The sequence below is a fragment of the Paroedura picta genome, chromosome 18 (genome assembly GCF_049243985.1).
Source record: "Paroedura picta isolate Pp20150507F chromosome 18, Ppicta_v3.0, whole genome shotgun sequence".
Classification (NCBI taxonomy): domain Eukaryota; kingdom Metazoa; phylum Chordata; class Lepidosauria; order Squamata; family Gekkonidae; genus Paroedura; species Paroedura picta.
Genome location: NC_135386.1, coordinates 3,910,350 through 3,927,758, shown reverse-complemented (window position 1 = coordinate 3,927,758; position 17,409 = coordinate 3,910,350). Strand labels below are relative to the sequence as shown.

Sequence of the window (17,409 nt, the reverse complement as noted above, 5' to 3'; positions counted from 1 at the left end):
GGCCACATGCAGAAGCAGCAGAAGAAGAGTTGGCTTTTATACCCCGCTTTTCACTGCTCAAAGGCGTCTCCAAGCGGCTTACAATCGCCTTCCCTAATTCTCCCCACAATAGACACCCTGGGAGGTAGGTGAGGCTGAGAGAGCTCTGACAGGACTGCTCTGCGAGGGCAGCACTATCAGGACTGTGACTAGGCCGAGGTCACCCAGCTGGCTGCCCGTGGAGGAGCGGGGGATCAAACCCGGCTCTCCAGATTAGAGACTGCCCCTCTTCACCACGACGCCACGCATTAAACACAGCTTGTTTTCTTTTCCCCCTGCTTGTCTCGGAGACTGCCGACACGACAAAGGAGCACCATAAAAACTGTTGGCGGAGTTTAAATCTGCAAAGGAGGAGCAAAGCACCAGGCATGTCAAGAATAAACGCTTTGCGGAGAAGAGAAACAATTAGGCAAAGAAAGGTAAAAGCCTGCGGGAAACAGAGCTGGCGGCTGAAAGACAGTACAACAGGCACCTGGTGAGCCTTAAAAGGGGGAACATTCCACACCTGAGAAGACCATGTCTTTCGCTGCCACAGGAGCTGGGAGACAGATCTTACCTGATATCCTTTCCTACCTCTCCTCCATTTAAAAAATCTGTAACCTCTGCCCTGACAGAGAATACGGGGAACCCAAAAGCTCCCCCCCACACACACACACCGTTGCATGTCCTTGGGTTGATCCTAATAAAAGAGATTATCTGAACGGTGTTTGCGGCTTTTAGGGTTTTCATTTTGGGGGGCAGGAGGGCTGTAACACAACTTGGAGGCATAGCTGGCAACCAGACAGTAGGTGGCAGCATTTCTCCAGTTTGACATGGCTGCTTCCTTTCTACCTTCCTTTATGCAGAATTAAAGTTGGCAAGAAATGTCTCCTAGCAAGGCCTGTATAAAAAACCCGAGCTGCCTGACAGACGGCATGAGGGTGGGGTGTAGGATTCGAATGTGAGAGAGCCAGGTTTGAAGCTCTGCTTTGCTGCGGAAGCTTGGTGGGTGACATCCAACATTTTCACTCCAGACTACCTTGTGGGGTTGTTGTGAGGGCGGATGGACAGCTGAGATGGGATTCTTTAATACCCAGCATTTCACTACCCGAAGGAGTCCCAAAGTGAATTACAAACACTTTCCCCTTCTTCTCTCCATAACAGACACCCTGTGAGGTGGGTGGGGCTGAGAGAGCTCTGAGAGAACTGCTCCGCAAGAACAGGTCTAAGAGAACTGTGACTAGTCCAAGGTCACCCGGCTGGCTGCATGTGGAAGAGGAACAGGGAAACAAACCCGGCTCTGCATCCTCTACAGAAGCCATTTTCTCCAGGGGAACTGGTCTCCTTAGTCTGGGGATGACCTGCTATTCCAGGGATCTCCAGTGCTCACTTGGGGACTGATGCCCCTGTCCTCAACTGAAAATAAATCAGCGGATCAGTGGCTGTGCGGAGGAGATGAAAACAACTGAGAACAAGCGCACAGAGGAAAGTGAAGAGGAGAGCGGAAAACATAACGTTTCCACAACGTTAATGCCGACAGCAAAAAGTCACACAGAGGAAACGTTCTGGTTAGCTTTGGTTTAAAAAAAAACAAACAAGATAATGCCCAAGTAGAGATGTCAGAAAAGAATGCAGAGCTGCCAATTTATCAGCAATCCTTATATTTATCATAACGTAGACCTGATAAAGAGAACGAGGCAGAGTTGTTACTTGAGAGCACAAAGAGGTCCAAGTTCCGTTCCTGACGCCGGCGGAAAGATGGCTTATTTCAGAAGCGTTTTTGTCATGCAAGATGAGGTGTTTCCTTTGGCCAAAGACCTGGGTGTGTGACTCAAGAAGGGGTTCTACTTGGCAACAGATAGCAGCGGGAACTCGTGTGTTCAACAGTCTGTTGTGTTCATTTTCCTCGTGTAGATCTACGGTGCGGCCTCCTTTGGAATGTTGTGTACAGTTCTGATTATCGTATCTCAAAAATGAGCTGGAAAAAGGACAGAGCAGGGCGACCGAGACGGGGAGGGGGTTGGAGTCCCCTTCCTAGTAGGAAAAGCCAAAAAGTCTGAGATTTTTCACTTCCGAAAGGAGAGCACTGAGAGGGCACATGATAGGGGTCGATAAAGCAACTTTGTAAAGAAGAGAGGGGAGCGAGAGAGTCCTAACTGACTAACTGTTGTTCGTCATTAGGAGGCAATCGAGGAGGAAGTGATCTCAGAGGAGCCGGAAGACTCCAGTTGAGCCAATCAGGAGGAGAGTCTTCGAAGAACACCAGGAAGTTCCTAATCTACATGTGCTAATTACAGCTCTCTCCCCATGTCCCTCTGTAAGATGTTCTTGTAATGTTGTTGATCATACAGACCACAGACCTTGAGTCTTCCAACAATATCCGAGAGACGCTGGGTCTTAATCACTCTGGAAGGTGAGACAAGTAGGAACAGGCAGAGCCGAGGGATTAACTGGTATAGTTTATTAAAACACGATACTGCAAAAGAAAGGACAAAAGGGGTAGCAGGAAGTATTTTTTTTTTTTTAAAGGACGGTATTACGCAAGTAGCAGGGGATTAACGTTGCTGTTTATCGATGTCGTAACAGACAGCTTTGGCAGTCCTGCAGATACGAAGGTCCACGGACAATTTAGGGCCTTAAAGCTGAGCGCCAAAAACCTTGAATCCGATCCGGTTTCCAATCTGGAGCTGGTACACCTGGGAGAGCACAGGTCGGATGTGGACTCTCCGTTGGGCCCCAGTTAGGACCCTCCAGCTGCGTTTTGGACCAGTCAGAGCTTCCGGAGGAGCCTCAAGGGTAGCCCTACAAAGAGCGAGCGGCAGTAGTCTAGCCTAGAGGTGGCCGTTGTGCAGATCATGGTGGCTACGCGGGGCGCTGGCAGGTACGTCGCTAGCTGCCGCGCCTGGCGAAGATGGTAAAATTTTTGCCTGTTTCAGTTGCTGTCGGGGAAATTCCTACAGATTGGGGGGGGTGAAGCTAGGGGAGGTGGGCAGAAGGTCCTTTTCCGCCATTCACTCAGAGGCGCTCTTGGCGGAGCGCTTGGCCACCTGGAAATGCTCACATCTCTCCAGCTTCATTGTCAGACCGTAGCGAGGGGTCATGTCCACTTTGACCCCTTCCTGGACCGAGAACTGGAGCTCCTGCAGCAGCGTGGCCAGGAAGAGAAAGATTTCGGAGCGGGCCATCATTTCCCCAACGCATCGCCTCTTGCCCAAGCCAAACACCAGCACCTTCTCGCAGTTGTCCGGGTTGACTTCCTTCCCGTCGGAGGAGAGGAAACGCTCCGGTTTGAAGACAGAAGGATCCTTCCAAAGGTACCTAGGAAATCAGCATGTTTTTAACTTCCTGGCTCCTTCGAAGATGTTTCTTGGAGTGCCTGACTCTATGCCGTGTCCTGTTTTACATCCCGATGCGTTCGCCGTGTTCCCTGTCTCCAACAACGAGGGCAGATAACACATCAAAAATCCTGACGGGCTCTCAAACTCATCTTACCTGCTACTGAACCAGGTTCTCGGCCCGTCCCCTTCGCCTGCTGCCTGGTCCTTTTAACTGGAGATGCCGGGGATTGAACCTGGGTCTCTACGATCCTCGTTGGACCCTCTAACTACTAATTTCTAGCCCTTGGAAATTTGAAAAAGCCACTGAGATTCTGGGAAAGGCTCAGATGTTGCTGTTTACAACCTATCCTGAATCTCTGCAAGGGAGCTAAAGGCTCAAACCCAAGTCAAATCAGCGAAATAAAATTGGAAGAAAGGTACAGTGTTCAAAGGGGCTACGGAGCAGAGAGATGTGATTCCGGGAGCATTGCACATGGTTTGGGAGATACTCACGGGTCGTGGTTGACTTGCCACTGATTGACGAAGACGCACGTATCCTTGGGGATGTAGTAGCCCTTCAAGATGGTGTCCCTAGTTGTGCTGGAAACCAAAAGAAGATTCACTCGTTTTAAAAGTCGGCGGAAATGGCTTCCGGATGACGGTTAGGGGCGGCTGCGGGTTAAAACCCTAGCTCTGGTCTCTTCAAATGACCGGGACTTACCGGTGGGGGATTGTGAATGGCAGGAAGGAGGAATGTCTGAAAACTTCGTGGATAAAGGCTTCCATATAAGGCAGCAGGGGCCGATCCGACAATCTTGGCTTCCTCTCGCTGCCGATGGTTTCATCTGCGGGTGAGAGAAGAGAGAGGGAGGTTGGGATGGTTGAAATAGGCAAGATCTGCAAAATGCATGACTGTGCGGAATGGAAAGAGTGTCCTGTAGGGGGCAGTAGAGGAGATGTGTATTTTGCATAGTTAGATCAGGAATCCTGATGTTTTTCAAATTTTTTCCTCCAGTGCTCTGGTTGGCTCAACTGGAGGCTTCTTGCTCTTTGAGCACACACCCTCCTTGCTTTGTCTCCAGAATAACAGACAAGAATGACTGCAGAGAACAGGTAGAACAGTTAGTTAGGTCTCTCTCCTCTCCTCTTTCGATGCAGAGTTGTTTTTTCTTCACATTCAAACTGTGTGATCTTTTTAAGCAGCCACACACTCTACCCTCTTTGCATGTTTATACTTGGCCAACAGAATTCACCAGCTTCCCAGGAAGATACCTGAGCTCTTACCAAATGTGGGATTTACCTAATTCTCCCTGAATCTTCTTCTGAATTTCGGGATAAACGACCAGGTATGTGAGACACCAAGATAACATTGTGGCCACTGTGTCGAAACCTGTGGAAATATCAAAAGGATAAACGGGAAGGCTCGTAAAATACATTTTCCTGCACAGTTCCTGCAAGCTGTCGGACAGAAATCAGACTTTTGACCTCTGTAGCTCATAGCAATCTTCTCCGGGAAGTTCTCCAAAATCTTTCCCCCAAAATTTTCTGCTCGAGATCTTTGAACTAGAGACGGCAAGATTTGAACGCTGCCTGGAAATACAGTGGAATATATCCTTTAAGGCAGAGGTAGTCAATCTGTAGTCCTCCAGATGTCCATGGACTACAATTCCCATGAGCCCCTGACGGCAAGGGGCTCATGGTTATTGTAGTCCGTATCTCCAACATCACTCTGTCTCTGGACTTGGGAAACAGACTCACCCGCCCCAAAGATGTCGTTCACCAGGTTCACAATTTTCTCTGTGGGGAGCTGGATCTTTGCGTTTTTATCGTTTTCCTGGCTGAGATGGATGAGGGAGTCTGTGATGTCGCGGATGTTGTCCTGGAAAGACACAGGCTGTTCACACAATCGCAAATGTATATAGCAAAGCGAGAGGAGGGGAAAGCTCCCCCCTGCGCTGGCACTCCGCTTGACTGTGACATCTGGACGCAATCTTAAGTGGGATGGTCGCTCTTGAGGCATCAGGGGTCCCCAACATGGCGCCCACCAATACCTTTCCTGGGGAAGAGACTGGCCCAGTAAGCCAGTTAGATCACCGGCGATGTGATTGGCTGGGCAGAATTTTTAAAACGTTGCTTACACATCTGCTGCCATCACAACTCAAGGATCTTCACTGTGTGCCTGAAGATTAGCTTTGGCAGCCATTTTGTGTCTGGCTTTGGCCCCTGGGGCAGCCATTTTGTGGCTGGCTCCTGGGGCAGCCATTTTGTGGCTGGCTTGGGCTCCTGGGGCAGCCATTTTGTGGCTGGCTTTGGCCCCTGGGGCAGCCATTTTGTGGCTGGCTCCTGGGGCAGCCATTTTGTGGCTGGCTTTGGCTCCTGGGGCAGCCATTTTGTAGCTGGCTCCGGCCCCTAGGGCAGCCATTTTGTGGCAGCTGTTTGAGGGCTGTGCCTACCATGCTGTCTGCAGGCTCAAAATGGCCGAAAAGAACAGAGAAAGAACAGTTGGTTTACATTCCCCACTTTCCTCTCTCTTAAGGAGCCCCAAAGTGGCTTACAACCGCCTTCTCGTTCCTCCCTGGGCCGTCCGGGTCACAGCAAGAGACACTTCAGGATGGTTTGCTCATTGCATTGCAACCCTGCCCTTCCTTGGAGGCCTCCCATCCAAATACGAACCAGGGCCGACCCTCCTTAGCTTGTGAGATCTGATAGAATCAGTCAAGCCCAGGCTACCCAGGCCAGGGCACCCAGACATTACCTTACTGAAATCCTCGTAGTGTTCTTTGACGTGTGTCCGTAGGAAAGCGCTGAACCTTCGGTTGAATTCCTTGAACTTCGCCATGCTCTTCCCGGGGAGGAACTGGAGCAGGGGGATGAAATCGACGGGGTTCCCGGAGGAGGCCACTTCCACGAACTGATCGCTTTCGTTGACAATCTTGAGGATCTGCTGGTCATCGTGGCCGTAGTGCTTGCCAAAGCACAGGGTGGCCACCACGTTGGCCACGGAGATCACGAGGTACCGGAAGGGCTCGAAGCGTCCCTTCTCCCGCGTCGTCTGCAGCAGTGTCGCGACCAGGTGCTCTGCCTCTTGAGAGACGTATTCTTCCAGCAGGCTGGTGGACAACGCGCCCGGGCTGGGAGCAGCCGCGAAGTTCTTCAGAGCGTTGTGGACCAGCTTCCGGCGGGCCGCCCAGACTTCCCCGGAATCCGTGCTGAAGGTCATGCTCTGACCATCGATGATGTGGCGGTAGCTGTAGAGGTCAGGGCGTCCCATGAAGTCTCCTCCTTGCCTCACCAAGGCCTGCCTGATGGTCTCCAGCCCGCTCAGCACTACCACGGGCGTCCGGCCGATGTAGATCTTCATCACGTCCCCGTATTTCCGCCTCATCTGCGTCAGGCTGAGGTGGGGGTTCTTCCCGATCTGCAGTATGTTCCCGATCAACGGGAAACCCGCAGGCCCGGAGGGGTCCCTGCTTCCCAGGGGTATCCACTTCCTGGAGGACTGGAGGGTCATGAAGACGAAGCAGAAAACGGCGGCGGCGAGGAGGAATTCGGTAGCCGACAGAAGGGCCAGGCTTGCCAAGAAGAGCATGGTTCCGTTCAGGATCGGGGCCCAAGGATCCTATTTAAAAAGGACACAGGGGTAAGGTTGCAGGAATAACTTTAGCAAACAGGTGGGTCCGTACTGGCCCATGAGCAATAGGCATTTGTATGGATTAATACATACATGGCTGTCTTTAATTGAGTCTACGGAGGAGTCAGGCCCCATAAAATTATGAGCTCCCCACATGAGGGAGCTTGGTGTCGTGGTTAGGACTGGGGACTTCTAATCTGGTGAGCCAGGTTTGATTTCCTACTCTTCCTCCCCATGAAGGCAGCTGGGTGACCTTGGGCTCGCCACGGCCCTGAGAAAGCTGTTCTGACCAAGCAGGAATATCAGGGCTCTCCCAGCGTCACCCACCCCACAGGGTGTCTGTTGTGGGGAGAGGAAAGGGAAGGCGATTGGAAGCCGCTTTGAGACTCCTTCAGGGAGAGAAATATGGCGAATAAGAACCAACTCTTCTTCTTCTTCAGTAATCTCAGGGCTCTCTCAGCCTCACCCACCTCACAGGGTGTCTGTTGTGGGGAGAGGAAAGGGAAGGCGACTGTAAGCCACTTTGAGACTCCTTTGGGTAGAGAAAAGCAGCATATAAGGACCAACTCTTCTTCTTCTTCTTCTCCTTACCACAGGTATGGCATCCATCCTCATGCAGTGGTCACAGCTGCTGCCAAGGTGTCATTAAAAAAAGCCCTACACAGACCATCAGAGCTCCCCAAAACCTTCAGAGGGTGCCAAGTGCTTACAGATATCACATTGGGGACCCTACCCCTAGCGCACAGCTTTGACACGAGAAGGAAAGGACCCCTTACAGCTTCTCCTGACCCCCGAATGAATAATTCGGTTCCAGCCGAATTTTAGAAATTTCACTCCGGATTTCATGTGCATCTGTATTTTGTATTTTCCGCTGTCGTTCACCGCCCCAGGCCCATTTGGGAGAAACCTCAGCACTAGTCAAATAAATAGAATTACCTGTGCGTCAAGTTCTGAGCGTCCTTCCCTTTCCGCGACGGATCCGTCTCTCCGTCTTCGGCGGGGGAATGCGATATGCCCTTCCAGCAAGTTCAAGAGGCCGTTTTGTAAACGGAGGGATAATCCACCTCCCGTCCCGTGCTCACAGCTCCCTTATCGCAGCCTAGCTCGGGCTGATAAAGCGGTGAGAACTGGAGAGACTCCAACACCGACAAGGGGGGGGAAACGAGGACGGAGGAAGGTGGCAGTTCAACAGGTACATCCCGGATTATCTCCCGTGTGGTTGCCTCATTCACGGTGGTCGCCAAGATGGTCCACGTTTCAGACCCACCGTGACACAACACAGCAATGAGGCTGACCGCAAAGGCACTGAATCATCAACTCCAAGGCTTAATCATCGACACAAAAGGAGACGGGTACCCAGAAATCAGGAGAAGACTCAAACTGGTAACGGAGCTAGAAAAAGATCCATCTGGGCTCGGTGGCCTTGAATTTGGAGACCCCAGCTTGATTCCCCGCTCCTCCGCCACGTGCAGCCAGCCTCGGGCTAGTCACAGTCCTGTTAGATCTCACTGAGCAGTTTCCCGCAGAGCTCTCTCAGCCCTGCTTACCTCACAGAGGTGTCTGGTGTGGTGTGTGGAAGGGAAGGCGATTGTAAGCCGCTTTGAGACTCCTTTGGGTAGTGCAAAGCAGGGTATAAAAGCCAACACTTCTTCCTCTTAAGCGTAGAGATATCTTGCTGGCAACCAAAAAGAACATCAGGAGAGCCCTGCTGGATCAGACCAGGGGTCCATCCAGAACCGCCTCCTGTCTCCCACAGTAGCCAACCAGTTCCTCTGGAGGACCAACAACAGGGCAGAGAGGCTGAGGCCTAGCAATTTGATCCGAAAACTTTTGCAGAATGCCCCAGAGAACTTACAATCTGAAATTTCAAGGAAAGGAACCTTCAAGGAAAGGAAGGTTACCCATATTTATTATTGGTCTAGATGGCGCCAGCGTCCTGCCATCCCAGGTTTCTGCCCATCCCCAACACAGAATTTTTGTTGGACACCCCCTTAGGGCTGCCAGTTCTTGGTTGCGGGGGGAAATATTTTTTGGGGGGTGGAGCAGGGAAGGTGGCTTTTGAAGGGGACTATAACACCCTAGAATCCATCCTGCGAAGCAGACTTTTCCTCTGGGGGAACTGTTCGTCATCCAGATATCGATTTCTGTCCTTTGAGTGCAGAGGTCAGGTGTGGGTTAAAGATTGCCCAGGTTCGCGTGAGAAGCTGTTTGGCTTGATTTCAGGGTCCCCCTCGAGCCAAACGGGAGGGAACAGAACGGACAGAGATCAACGTGGGGAAAAGGAAGCTCAGAACAGCAGAGGGGGGCTTCGAGGGAGAAAAGGTCGTGGCTCGGTGGAAGCACCTCCACTTTGCATGCAACAGGCCCTGGGTTCAAATCTTGGCTTCCCCACACTTAGAAAGGGACTCCATGGTACCAAATAATATCAAAATGTATAATGCATGTGTAAAATATAGGGTAACAGCTGCTATGGCCCTTTATGCGTCGAGATGGAGAAAAGAACCGTCACCAGATATTTCGGAGTGGTTAAATAAATTGAGGGAAGGTGGGACAATGGCAAAAGGTATTTGGGATACAGCAAATCAACGCTGGAATTCAGGAGGAAATTGAGGCCAATATTGGCCGGGGAAACCTAAGATGAAAAGGGAAAAGCAATCTTCAGACTGTGTGTGCCAGGGGGCGGGAGGAGGGGGGCACCCAGCCCGAGGGGGGAGGGGTCCCGGGGGGGCCCTCCTGCACCCAGCCACCTGCCCGCTAGTGACCGCTGTATTTGGGCTACAGCGGGCCTTAAACCTAGTCTTATATAAGGGAGTTTCGAACATGCAGGAATTCTGGGCTTTATAACAGGATGGAATTTATAATAGGATGCAAAGGAGGTTCATATGTGCAGGATCTCCGAAAGGGAAATGATCCAAAAAGTTCGGTGAAGATGCTTCTGTTTGACTTTATTGTATCTTATACACTTTGGGTAGTTTTAAAAAAAAAAGAGCGAGCAACCAAAATACAGGTTAACCGTGCGCCCCAGTTCGCATACAGATGAACTGGTTGGCCCGTTGTCTCCCGCTTGCCTCTGAGCATGCGCAAAGGGCAGGGCTTCCAATTCTCTCTGCATAAGAGTGGTCTTTCAGCCTACGAGTAAGATCTGAGTCCTGCTGGGGGGTCACCAGTAGAAAGAAGTTGTAGGCCACGTTACCGGTGTCACGTCACCATTTGGACTTTGGGGTGACGTTCTGATATTTGGACAACAACTCCACGGCAAAAATGGCTTCCATAAAAACATTTTTACACAGCTACCAGAGCATCACCCAGAAGTCACTGGTGTAATGATGTCACTTCCTGCACAAGCTCTGCATGCTTTTAGAGGGCTGGTCTTCTCCCTTTTAAAACAAAAAAGCAGTGTCCTCTTCTTGCCCTTCTTGTCCTCCCCTGTGATTTGCCTTCACAACAACCCTGCAGGGTAGGTTTGGCTGAGAGAGACCGATGTGCCGAGGGAAGACCAAACTGGAGGGGCACCCCATTATTTTTAATTTATAATTTTTTTATTTTTATATAGGTATAGAAAGAAACAAGGAAAGTATACCTTTGGCAACAATATCACCCTTCCCTCTACCCTCCAAGTCCCCATTTGCTTGAAGTTTCATATTCTTAACATTCTCCAATTGGTTTTCTGTTGCCTATAGATGTCCGTTTTACCTTTTTTATATATATAGTTCAGCAATATTAACTAATACTTCACCACAAAAGAAAAACATAACAATAACAAAATACCCCACTTTAATACGGCATTTCCAGCACTAACAATCAACCTTCAGTGTCATATACCATCTATATAAGAGTAAAGTATACAGAAAAAGAATATAGAAAAAATTTCAAACATCGTATTCCCCCTTCCCTTTGCCCCTCCTTGCCTCCCCCCCAATCTTCTTAAAGATTCTCATGCACCTTGTTGTTCTCCTAGTTTTATATTCTGGCCAATTAGACTTTGATCTGCTGGCTTTCTTCTACATTTAGGGGCTTGCAGGCCCATTTCAGGTCAGCATGCACCTTTCTCCAGATATCAATCAGGCCCGTGCAGATCCAAGTTTAACAAATACGGCACATGCGGCCTATATGTGGTTTAGCCGCCAGCGTGCCGCAGCGGTTAAGAGTAGCTTCAAATCTGGCGAGCCGGGGTTGATTCCCTGCTCCTCCGCATGCAGCCAACCGGGTGACCTTGAGCTAGTCACAGCCCTGATAGAGGTGTTCTCACAGAGCAGTCTCTCTCAGAGCTCTCTCAGCCTCGCCTCCCTCACAGAGAGTCTGTTGCGGGGAGAGGAAGGGAAGGTGATTGTAAGCCGCCTTCGGATTCTTTCGGGTAGTGAAAAGTGGAGTATAAAACCCAACTCTTCTTCTTTGAGTGGGGATCCAAACGGGGATCTCCCAGTCTTAATTTGCCACTCGAACCACTGTGCCACCCTGCCTCTCAGAAGCATGCGCTGAAAACAGGAAGCCTGGGTCCTTTTAAGAGAGGAAAAACCGAAAGCAGGTGGGTATGGGGGGTTTATGCACCACAATGTCCTTTTCTCTCCGTAAACGAGTCTTGCCCTTCACTTGGCGGGCTGGTTTGGGGAGCGCTTGGCCACCTGGAAATGTTCACACCGGTTGAGCTTCATGATCAGCCCGTAGCGAGGGGTCATGTCCAGTTTGACCCCTTCCTGGACCGAGAACTGGAGCTCCTGCAGCAGCGTGGCCAGGAAGAGGAAGACTTCCCACCGAGCGATTGTTTCCCCCAGGCACCTCCTCTTGCCCAAGCCGAACACCAGCACCTTCTCGCACTCCTCTCTGTTGATCTCCTTCCCGTCGGCAGAAAGGAAACGCTCCGGCCTGAAGGCAAAAGGATCCTTCCAAATAGCCCTGGAAAACGAGCACGTTTTTACATCCTAGCTCAGTGGTTCCTAGCTCAGAACCTTCCTGATGCTGCAATCCTTTAATCCAGTTCCTCCTGCTGTGGGGACCCCCGACCGTAAAATTATGCAAGGGTTCCTTCACAGAAATTAAACCCAAACGGACCCATGGTATGAAGATCCATTGTTCAAGATTATATATAAATTGGGTTTTTCCCCCCCCGGGTTTTCTCAGTTCGGTTCTGCCTCTTGTCCCGCCAGGCCGATTTTGCTCTTTTCTGCTGCTCCAGTCAGGCGAACGCTCTGTCTCGATCTACCCCGCAAGGCTGTTGTGTGGATGGCGCCCCAGCCAAGCTTCTTGCCCTGCCACAGCCCCTATGAAAGGGTCATTCAACCTCCAAAAGGGTCCCAACCCCCAGGTTAAGAACCACTAGCTGGTTCAAAGACATAGTTATCATATCTATACTGCGCCACCCCCTGGGGCAGTTCAAACCAATTTTAAAAAATCTATTTATTATTTTTTAAGTAATAAGAATAACATTGTCCAGAAGATACAGTGCACAGCATAATATATTAAAGTTCTCTGCCACAGCGTCCCCCGTATAATCTTTACAGCTTTAGTTGCTTTAGTTATCATAAATAATCTATTTGGGAATGAAGTTTTCTTCAAAGACATTCGTTTTGAAGACTTGCAATCCTCAGGGTAGATTTACCAGTCATTTATCTACCCTATTTTATGCATTTGCTTTGTTTTGTTTTTATCCCAAATCCTCTGGGCAGACAACGTGTCCTAAACGAAATCTGTCCAAATGATAAAACTCGTACCATTGGGACGCATGGTTTGGGAGATACTCACTTGTCGTGGTTGACTTGCCACTGATTGACGAAGATACACATATCCTTGGGGATATAGTAGCCATTCAAGACGGTGTCTCTAGTCGTGCTGGAAACCAAAAAGCAGATTCGCTCGTTTTAAATGCCTGTGTCATGGCTACCGAACAACGGTTAAGGGTATTGCGGATTAATAGCCCTAGTGACAGGAACTGGGGATATCTGGGTGCAAATCCTTAGATAAAGTGGAGGAAGGACAAACCATGCGCATCATGCCCAGCTCCGACTGGATCTCAAAATATAGAAGCTTCAGAGCCATATTCCAGAAAAGAAGAGCTGACTCTTCCAAGTGGCTTACCAGTGGGGGATAGTGAATGGCAGGAAGGACGCATGTCTGAAAACTTCATGGATAAAAGCTTCAATGTAAGGCAGCAGGGGCCGATCTGACAGTCTTGGCTTCCTCTCGCTGCCGATGGTTTCGTCTGCGAGTTAGAGAAGAAAGAGAGGGGTTGAAATGGTTAAAATAGGCAAAATCTGCAGTATGCATGATTGAGCAGAATGTAAAGAGTGTCCTGTAGGGGGCATTGCAGAGGATACTTATTTGCATAGTTAGACTAGGAACTTCCCGTTTTTTTTTTTTTAAACTCCTCCAGTGTTCTGATTGGCTCGACTGGAGATTTCCTGTTCCTTTGAGCATACCCCCTCCCTGTTTGCCTCCAGAGAACAGGTAGAACAGTCAGTTAGGTCTCTCTCCTCTCCTCTTTCTATGCATAGTTCTTTTCCTTCACATTAAAACTGTTTTATTCTTTTAAGCAGCCTCATGCTCTACCCTCTTTGCATATTTATACTCAGCCCACAGAAATCACCAGCTTCCCAGGAAGAGATCTAAAGGCTTACCAAATGTGGGATTTACCTATTTCTCCCTGAATCTTCTTCTGAATTTCAGGATAAACAACAAGATAGGCGAGGCTCCAGGTTAAGGTCGAGGTCACTGTGTCGAAACCTGTAGAAGTACCAAAAGGATAAATCCTAGGGCTTACAAAATACACAATTCCACACAACTGTATAGTTCCCTCGTAAGAAATCTGACTTTTGGGTGGTCTAGCTTGGCGTGGACTTCTCTGGCTCTCCAAGGATTCCCCCCTCACACACACACACACCAACATTAGCTGCCTGAGATTCTCAATCTAGAGACGGCAGGATTTGAATGTTGTCTGGAAATACCCCTAGATGTATCCGTAAAAGCATCAGGGCAGATGAGAAGAGACAGAAAGCAGGTCCGTTGTCAGGAAGCAATTCTTGGGGGATTCCTTATTCCTTGCATGCAACTTCTTTTCTGATTTTGTTCTAGACACCGCCCTGACTCTGGACTTTGGAAACATACTTACCAGCGCCAAGAACGTCATTAACAAGGTTTGCTGATTCTGTTCCAGACAACGCTTTGGCTCCGAATTGCTCTTGGATCACCCAACCCTGAAATTATCACTAACCTGCACCGAAAACATCACTAATAAGGTATACTATTTCTTTAGTGGAGAGTTGAAGCTTCGCATTTCTGTCCTTTTCTTGGCTGAGGTCAATGAGGCAGTCCGTGATGTCCCGGATGTTGTCCTGAAAAGACAAAAGACACGTGACCTTGGACTTCCCAGGTGGACTCCCATCTGCACACTAACCATGAGATCAGGTGTCCTCGCACTTCCCAGGTGGACTCCCATCCGCACACTAACCATGAGATCAGGTGTCCTCGCACTTCCCAGGTGGACTCCCATCTGCACACTAACCATGAGATCAGGTGACCTCGGACTTCCCAGGTGGACTCCCATCCGCACACTAACCATGAGATCAGGTGACCTCGGACTTCCCAGGTGGACTCCCATCCGCACACTAACCATGAGATCAGGTTAGCCTGGCCCACCCAGGTCAGGGCAGATGAACAGAGGTCCTTTGCCATTGCTTGCCTCTACATAACAACCCTGGACTTGCCCAATGGTCTCCCATCCAAATATTAACCAGGGCAGACCCTGCTTAGCTTGCGAGATCTGATGGGAATCAGTCTAGCCTGGCCTATCCATGTCAGGGCCCCAGCGTCTCACCTTACTGAAACTCCCATAGTGGTCTTTGACAATGATATTCAGGAATTCCATGAACTGCCTCTCAAATTCCTTGATCTTCTTCAGGCTGTTCCTTGGGAGAAGCCGGAGGGGCGGGATGAAATCGACGAGGTTCCCCGAGGACCCGAAGTCTAAAAATTCATCACCTCCGTTCAAAATGCCGAGTATTTCCTGGTCGTCGTAACTGTAGCGTGCGCCAAAGCATATGGTGGAAATCACGTTGGCCGCGGAGACCACAAGGTACTGAATGGGTTCGAGCTTCTGCCGCTCCTGCATCACCTGTTGGAATTTCGTGACCAGGTGTTCCATCTCTTTGGAGACGTGTTCTTCTAGCAAGCTGGTGGACAAAGAGCCCGGGCTGGGAGAGGAAGCGAATTTCCTCAGGGCATTGAGGACCAGCTTCCGGCGGGCGGCCCAGACTTCCCCAGAATCCCTACCAAAGGCCAAGCTCTCACCGCTGGTAATATGCTGCATGCTGTACAGGTCGGGGCGCCCCATGAAGTCCCCTCCTTGCTTCACCATGGCCTGCCGGATGGTTTCCAACCCGCTCAGCACCAAGACAGGCCTCCTGCCGATGTAGACCTTCATCACGTCCCCGTATTTCTGGCTCATCTGCGTAAGGCTGAGGTGGGGGTTCTTCCCTATCTCCAGCATGCTGCCGATCAACGGGAAACCTGCCGGCCCGGGAGGTTCCTTGAGTCCCTGGGGGGTCTGCTTCCAGGAGGATTTGAAGGTCATGAAGATGAAGCAGAAAACCACAGTGGCGAGGAGGAATTCGGTACCCGACAGAAGGCCCAAGCTTGCCAAGAACAGCATTGTCACCTGCAATATCGGGGACAAAGTCTCATACTAAAATTATGCAATACAGGGAGGTGTGGGGTGGCTTCAGGCAGTGAATTCCGTTCAGTTAATGAATTGTCTCCGAAGCGCTTTTATACTTTCAAACTGTGCTGCATTTTGTCCCGTCTTTTTCACCATGTGGTATTCCTCTGAGTTTTTTTTTTAAAGATTCTAAGGTGAGCTGTGTAGCGCTAAACTGCTATATCGCTATAGCGTCACCGTGGAGATGCCTCCACGTCTCTGTGGAAGCGCTCTACTGGTTTAGCGCTGTCATGCTCAATTTAGAGCGGGAAAAGCATTGTAGGGAGCACTATGGACATCGTAAACAGCACACCACAGCGACTCAGAAACACCACGAAAGGTTCGAAAACAGGAGGAAGACGTTACCCTCAGAAAGAGATATAACCGTGCTATGACACCAGCGGGTTTGTCTGAACACACAAATAAATTCCTAGCAGCCGGTTACTAAAACGGGCAGCCTGAAACTACAGGGGAAATCCATTAGCAGCCGGTTCCTAAAACACAATACCCAAGTGGTCTGGAAATACCCACTAACAATTCCTATTCACCTGGCTATCGAAGCAAAGTTAATGCACACAGGGCTGCCTTCTACTGAGTCTTCTCAGTTAATCAAGATTAGTTGGGTCTACTCTGATTGACCGGGGCTCTCTGGGGTTTTCGGCAGTGATTCTTCCCATTAAGTCAACAAACGCCTAAGTCAATAAATACCTGCGTGTCACCGATGAAGGGGGACTGGCAAATGGAAGCCCAAGAGGCTCTTTTCCACCGATCTGGCTCTTCTTCTTGGACAAGGACTGGTCTCTCCGAAGGCTCAAGAGGCTGTTTTGCTCACGACCGCCAGAGGAATGATCCGCCTCCCCTTCTGCGGGCAAAGTTTCCTTATTGCAAACCAAGCCGGAGCTGATAAAGGGGAGAGTGCTGGAGCCGCGCCAATGTCAACAATGGAAACGCAAGCAAAACAAGGCCCGGACACGTTTGCCGCTCTTCGTGTCCCTTCTGAACAGTCGCCTGCAAGGCTAGCACGTTCCCTGAACCACGTAGCATTTTAAACACGGCATCTGCACAACATGACGTCGTGGTGTAGTGCTTAGTGTGCTAGACCAAAGCAGAGGGTCCCCAACATGGTGCCCATGGCACCCTGTCACATTTCCTGCTGCCCGCCAAGGGTTTTTAGAAAACAGTTGGGGCCTGAGAGAGCCTCTGCCCAGTAGGTTTTCTTTTGATTGCCTGTGCAGAAATTTTAAAAATGTTTTTAAAATGCCGCACCACGATCTTCACTGTGTCACTGAAGGGCAGCCATTTTGTGACTGGCTCTGCCCCCCTGCGGCGGCCATTTTGTGGCGGCCATTTTGTGGCCGTGACCACCGTGCTCTGTCAGAATTCCAAAAACATCAAGGAATTCCCATGTTAAGAACTCCGCTTTGCCATTAAGCTCGCGGAATGAACTTAGGCCAGCCTCTCTTCTCTCTCTGGACTCCCCTGCTGTAGAATCTAACTTCCTAAGCAGCCATTTTCTCCAGAGGAATTGCTCTCTATCTTCTGGGGGTGACTTGCAGTCCCGGAGGATCTCCTGGCCCCTCCTGGAAGCTGGCAACCCTTGCTTCCCATCATCAAGCAAAGATTGGATACACACTTTTCTTGGATGCTTTAGGATGCTCTGAGCTGATCCTGCGTTGAGCAGGGGGTTGGACTAGATGGCCTGTGTGGCCCCTTCCAACTCTATGATTCTATGATTCTATGATTCTATGTTTGGTCAG

At 50.0% G+C, this 17,409-nt stretch overlaps 2 protein-coding genes across 2 annotated transcripts; both read right to left on the bottom strand.

The window, feature by feature from the left end:
* Positions 1-2,464: 2,464 nt before the first annotated feature.
* Positions 2,465-8,195, bottom strand: LOC143827812 (cytochrome P450 1A5-like). Its single transcript, XM_077317729.1, has 7 exons — positions 7,903-8,195; positions 6,091-6,954; positions 5,094-5,214; positions 4,636-4,725; positions 4,057-4,180; positions 3,849-3,935; positions 2,465-3,336 (listed from the first exon to the last, which is right to left on the bottom strand). The coding sequence occupies exons 2-7, from the start codon at positions 6,922-6,924 to the stop codon at positions 3,030-3,032; spliced, it is 1,563 nt and encodes a 520-aa protein (XP_077173844.1). The 5' UTR covers positions 6,925-6,954; positions 7,903-8,195; the 3' UTR covers positions 2,465-3,029.
* Positions 8,196-10,483: 2,288 nt separating this feature from the next.
* LOC143827752 (cytochrome P450 1A5-like) lies at positions 10,484-16,540 on the bottom strand. Its single transcript, XM_077317615.1, has 7 exons — positions 16,361-16,540; positions 14,774-15,613; positions 14,171-14,291; positions 13,594-13,683; positions 13,039-13,162; positions 12,706-12,792; positions 10,484-11,859 (listed from the first exon to the last, which is right to left on the bottom strand). Exons 2-7 carry the CDS (start codon positions 15,605-15,607, stop codon positions 11,553-11,555), a joined length of 1,563 nt encoding a protein of 520 aa, XP_077173730.1. The 5' UTR covers positions 15,608-15,613; positions 16,361-16,540; the 3' UTR covers positions 10,484-11,552.
* Positions 16,541-17,409: the final 869 nt, after the last annotated feature.

Excerpts from the sequence above, each read along its gene's own strand:
- LOC143827812 (XM_077317729.1), bottom strand. The coding sequence starts at position 6,924 with ATGCTCTTCTTGGCAAGCCTGGCCCTTCTGTCGGCTACCGAATTCCTC. Across the intron at positions 4,726-5,093 it reads GAACGACATCTTTGGGGCGG|GTTTCGACACAGTGGCCACA; the intron begins GTGAGTCTGTTT and ends ATATTTCCACAG. Across the intron at positions 3,936-4,056 it reads CCATTCACAATCCCCCACCG|CACAACTAGGGACACCATCT; the intron begins GTAAGTCCCGGT and ends TTTGGTTTCCAG.
- LOC143827752 (XM_077317615.1), bottom strand. The coding sequence starts at position 15,607 with ATGCTGTTCTTGGCAAGCTTGGGCCTTCTGTCGGGTACCGAATTCCTC. Across the intron at positions 14,292-14,773 it reads ACTATGGGAGTTTCAGTAAG|GACAACATCCGGGACATCAC; the intron begins GTGAGACGCTGG and ends TTGTCTTTTCAG. Across the intron at positions 13,684-14,170 it reads TAGTGATGTTTTCGGTGCAG|GTTTCGACACAGTGACCTCG; the intron begins GTTAGTGATAAT and ends GTACTTCTACAG.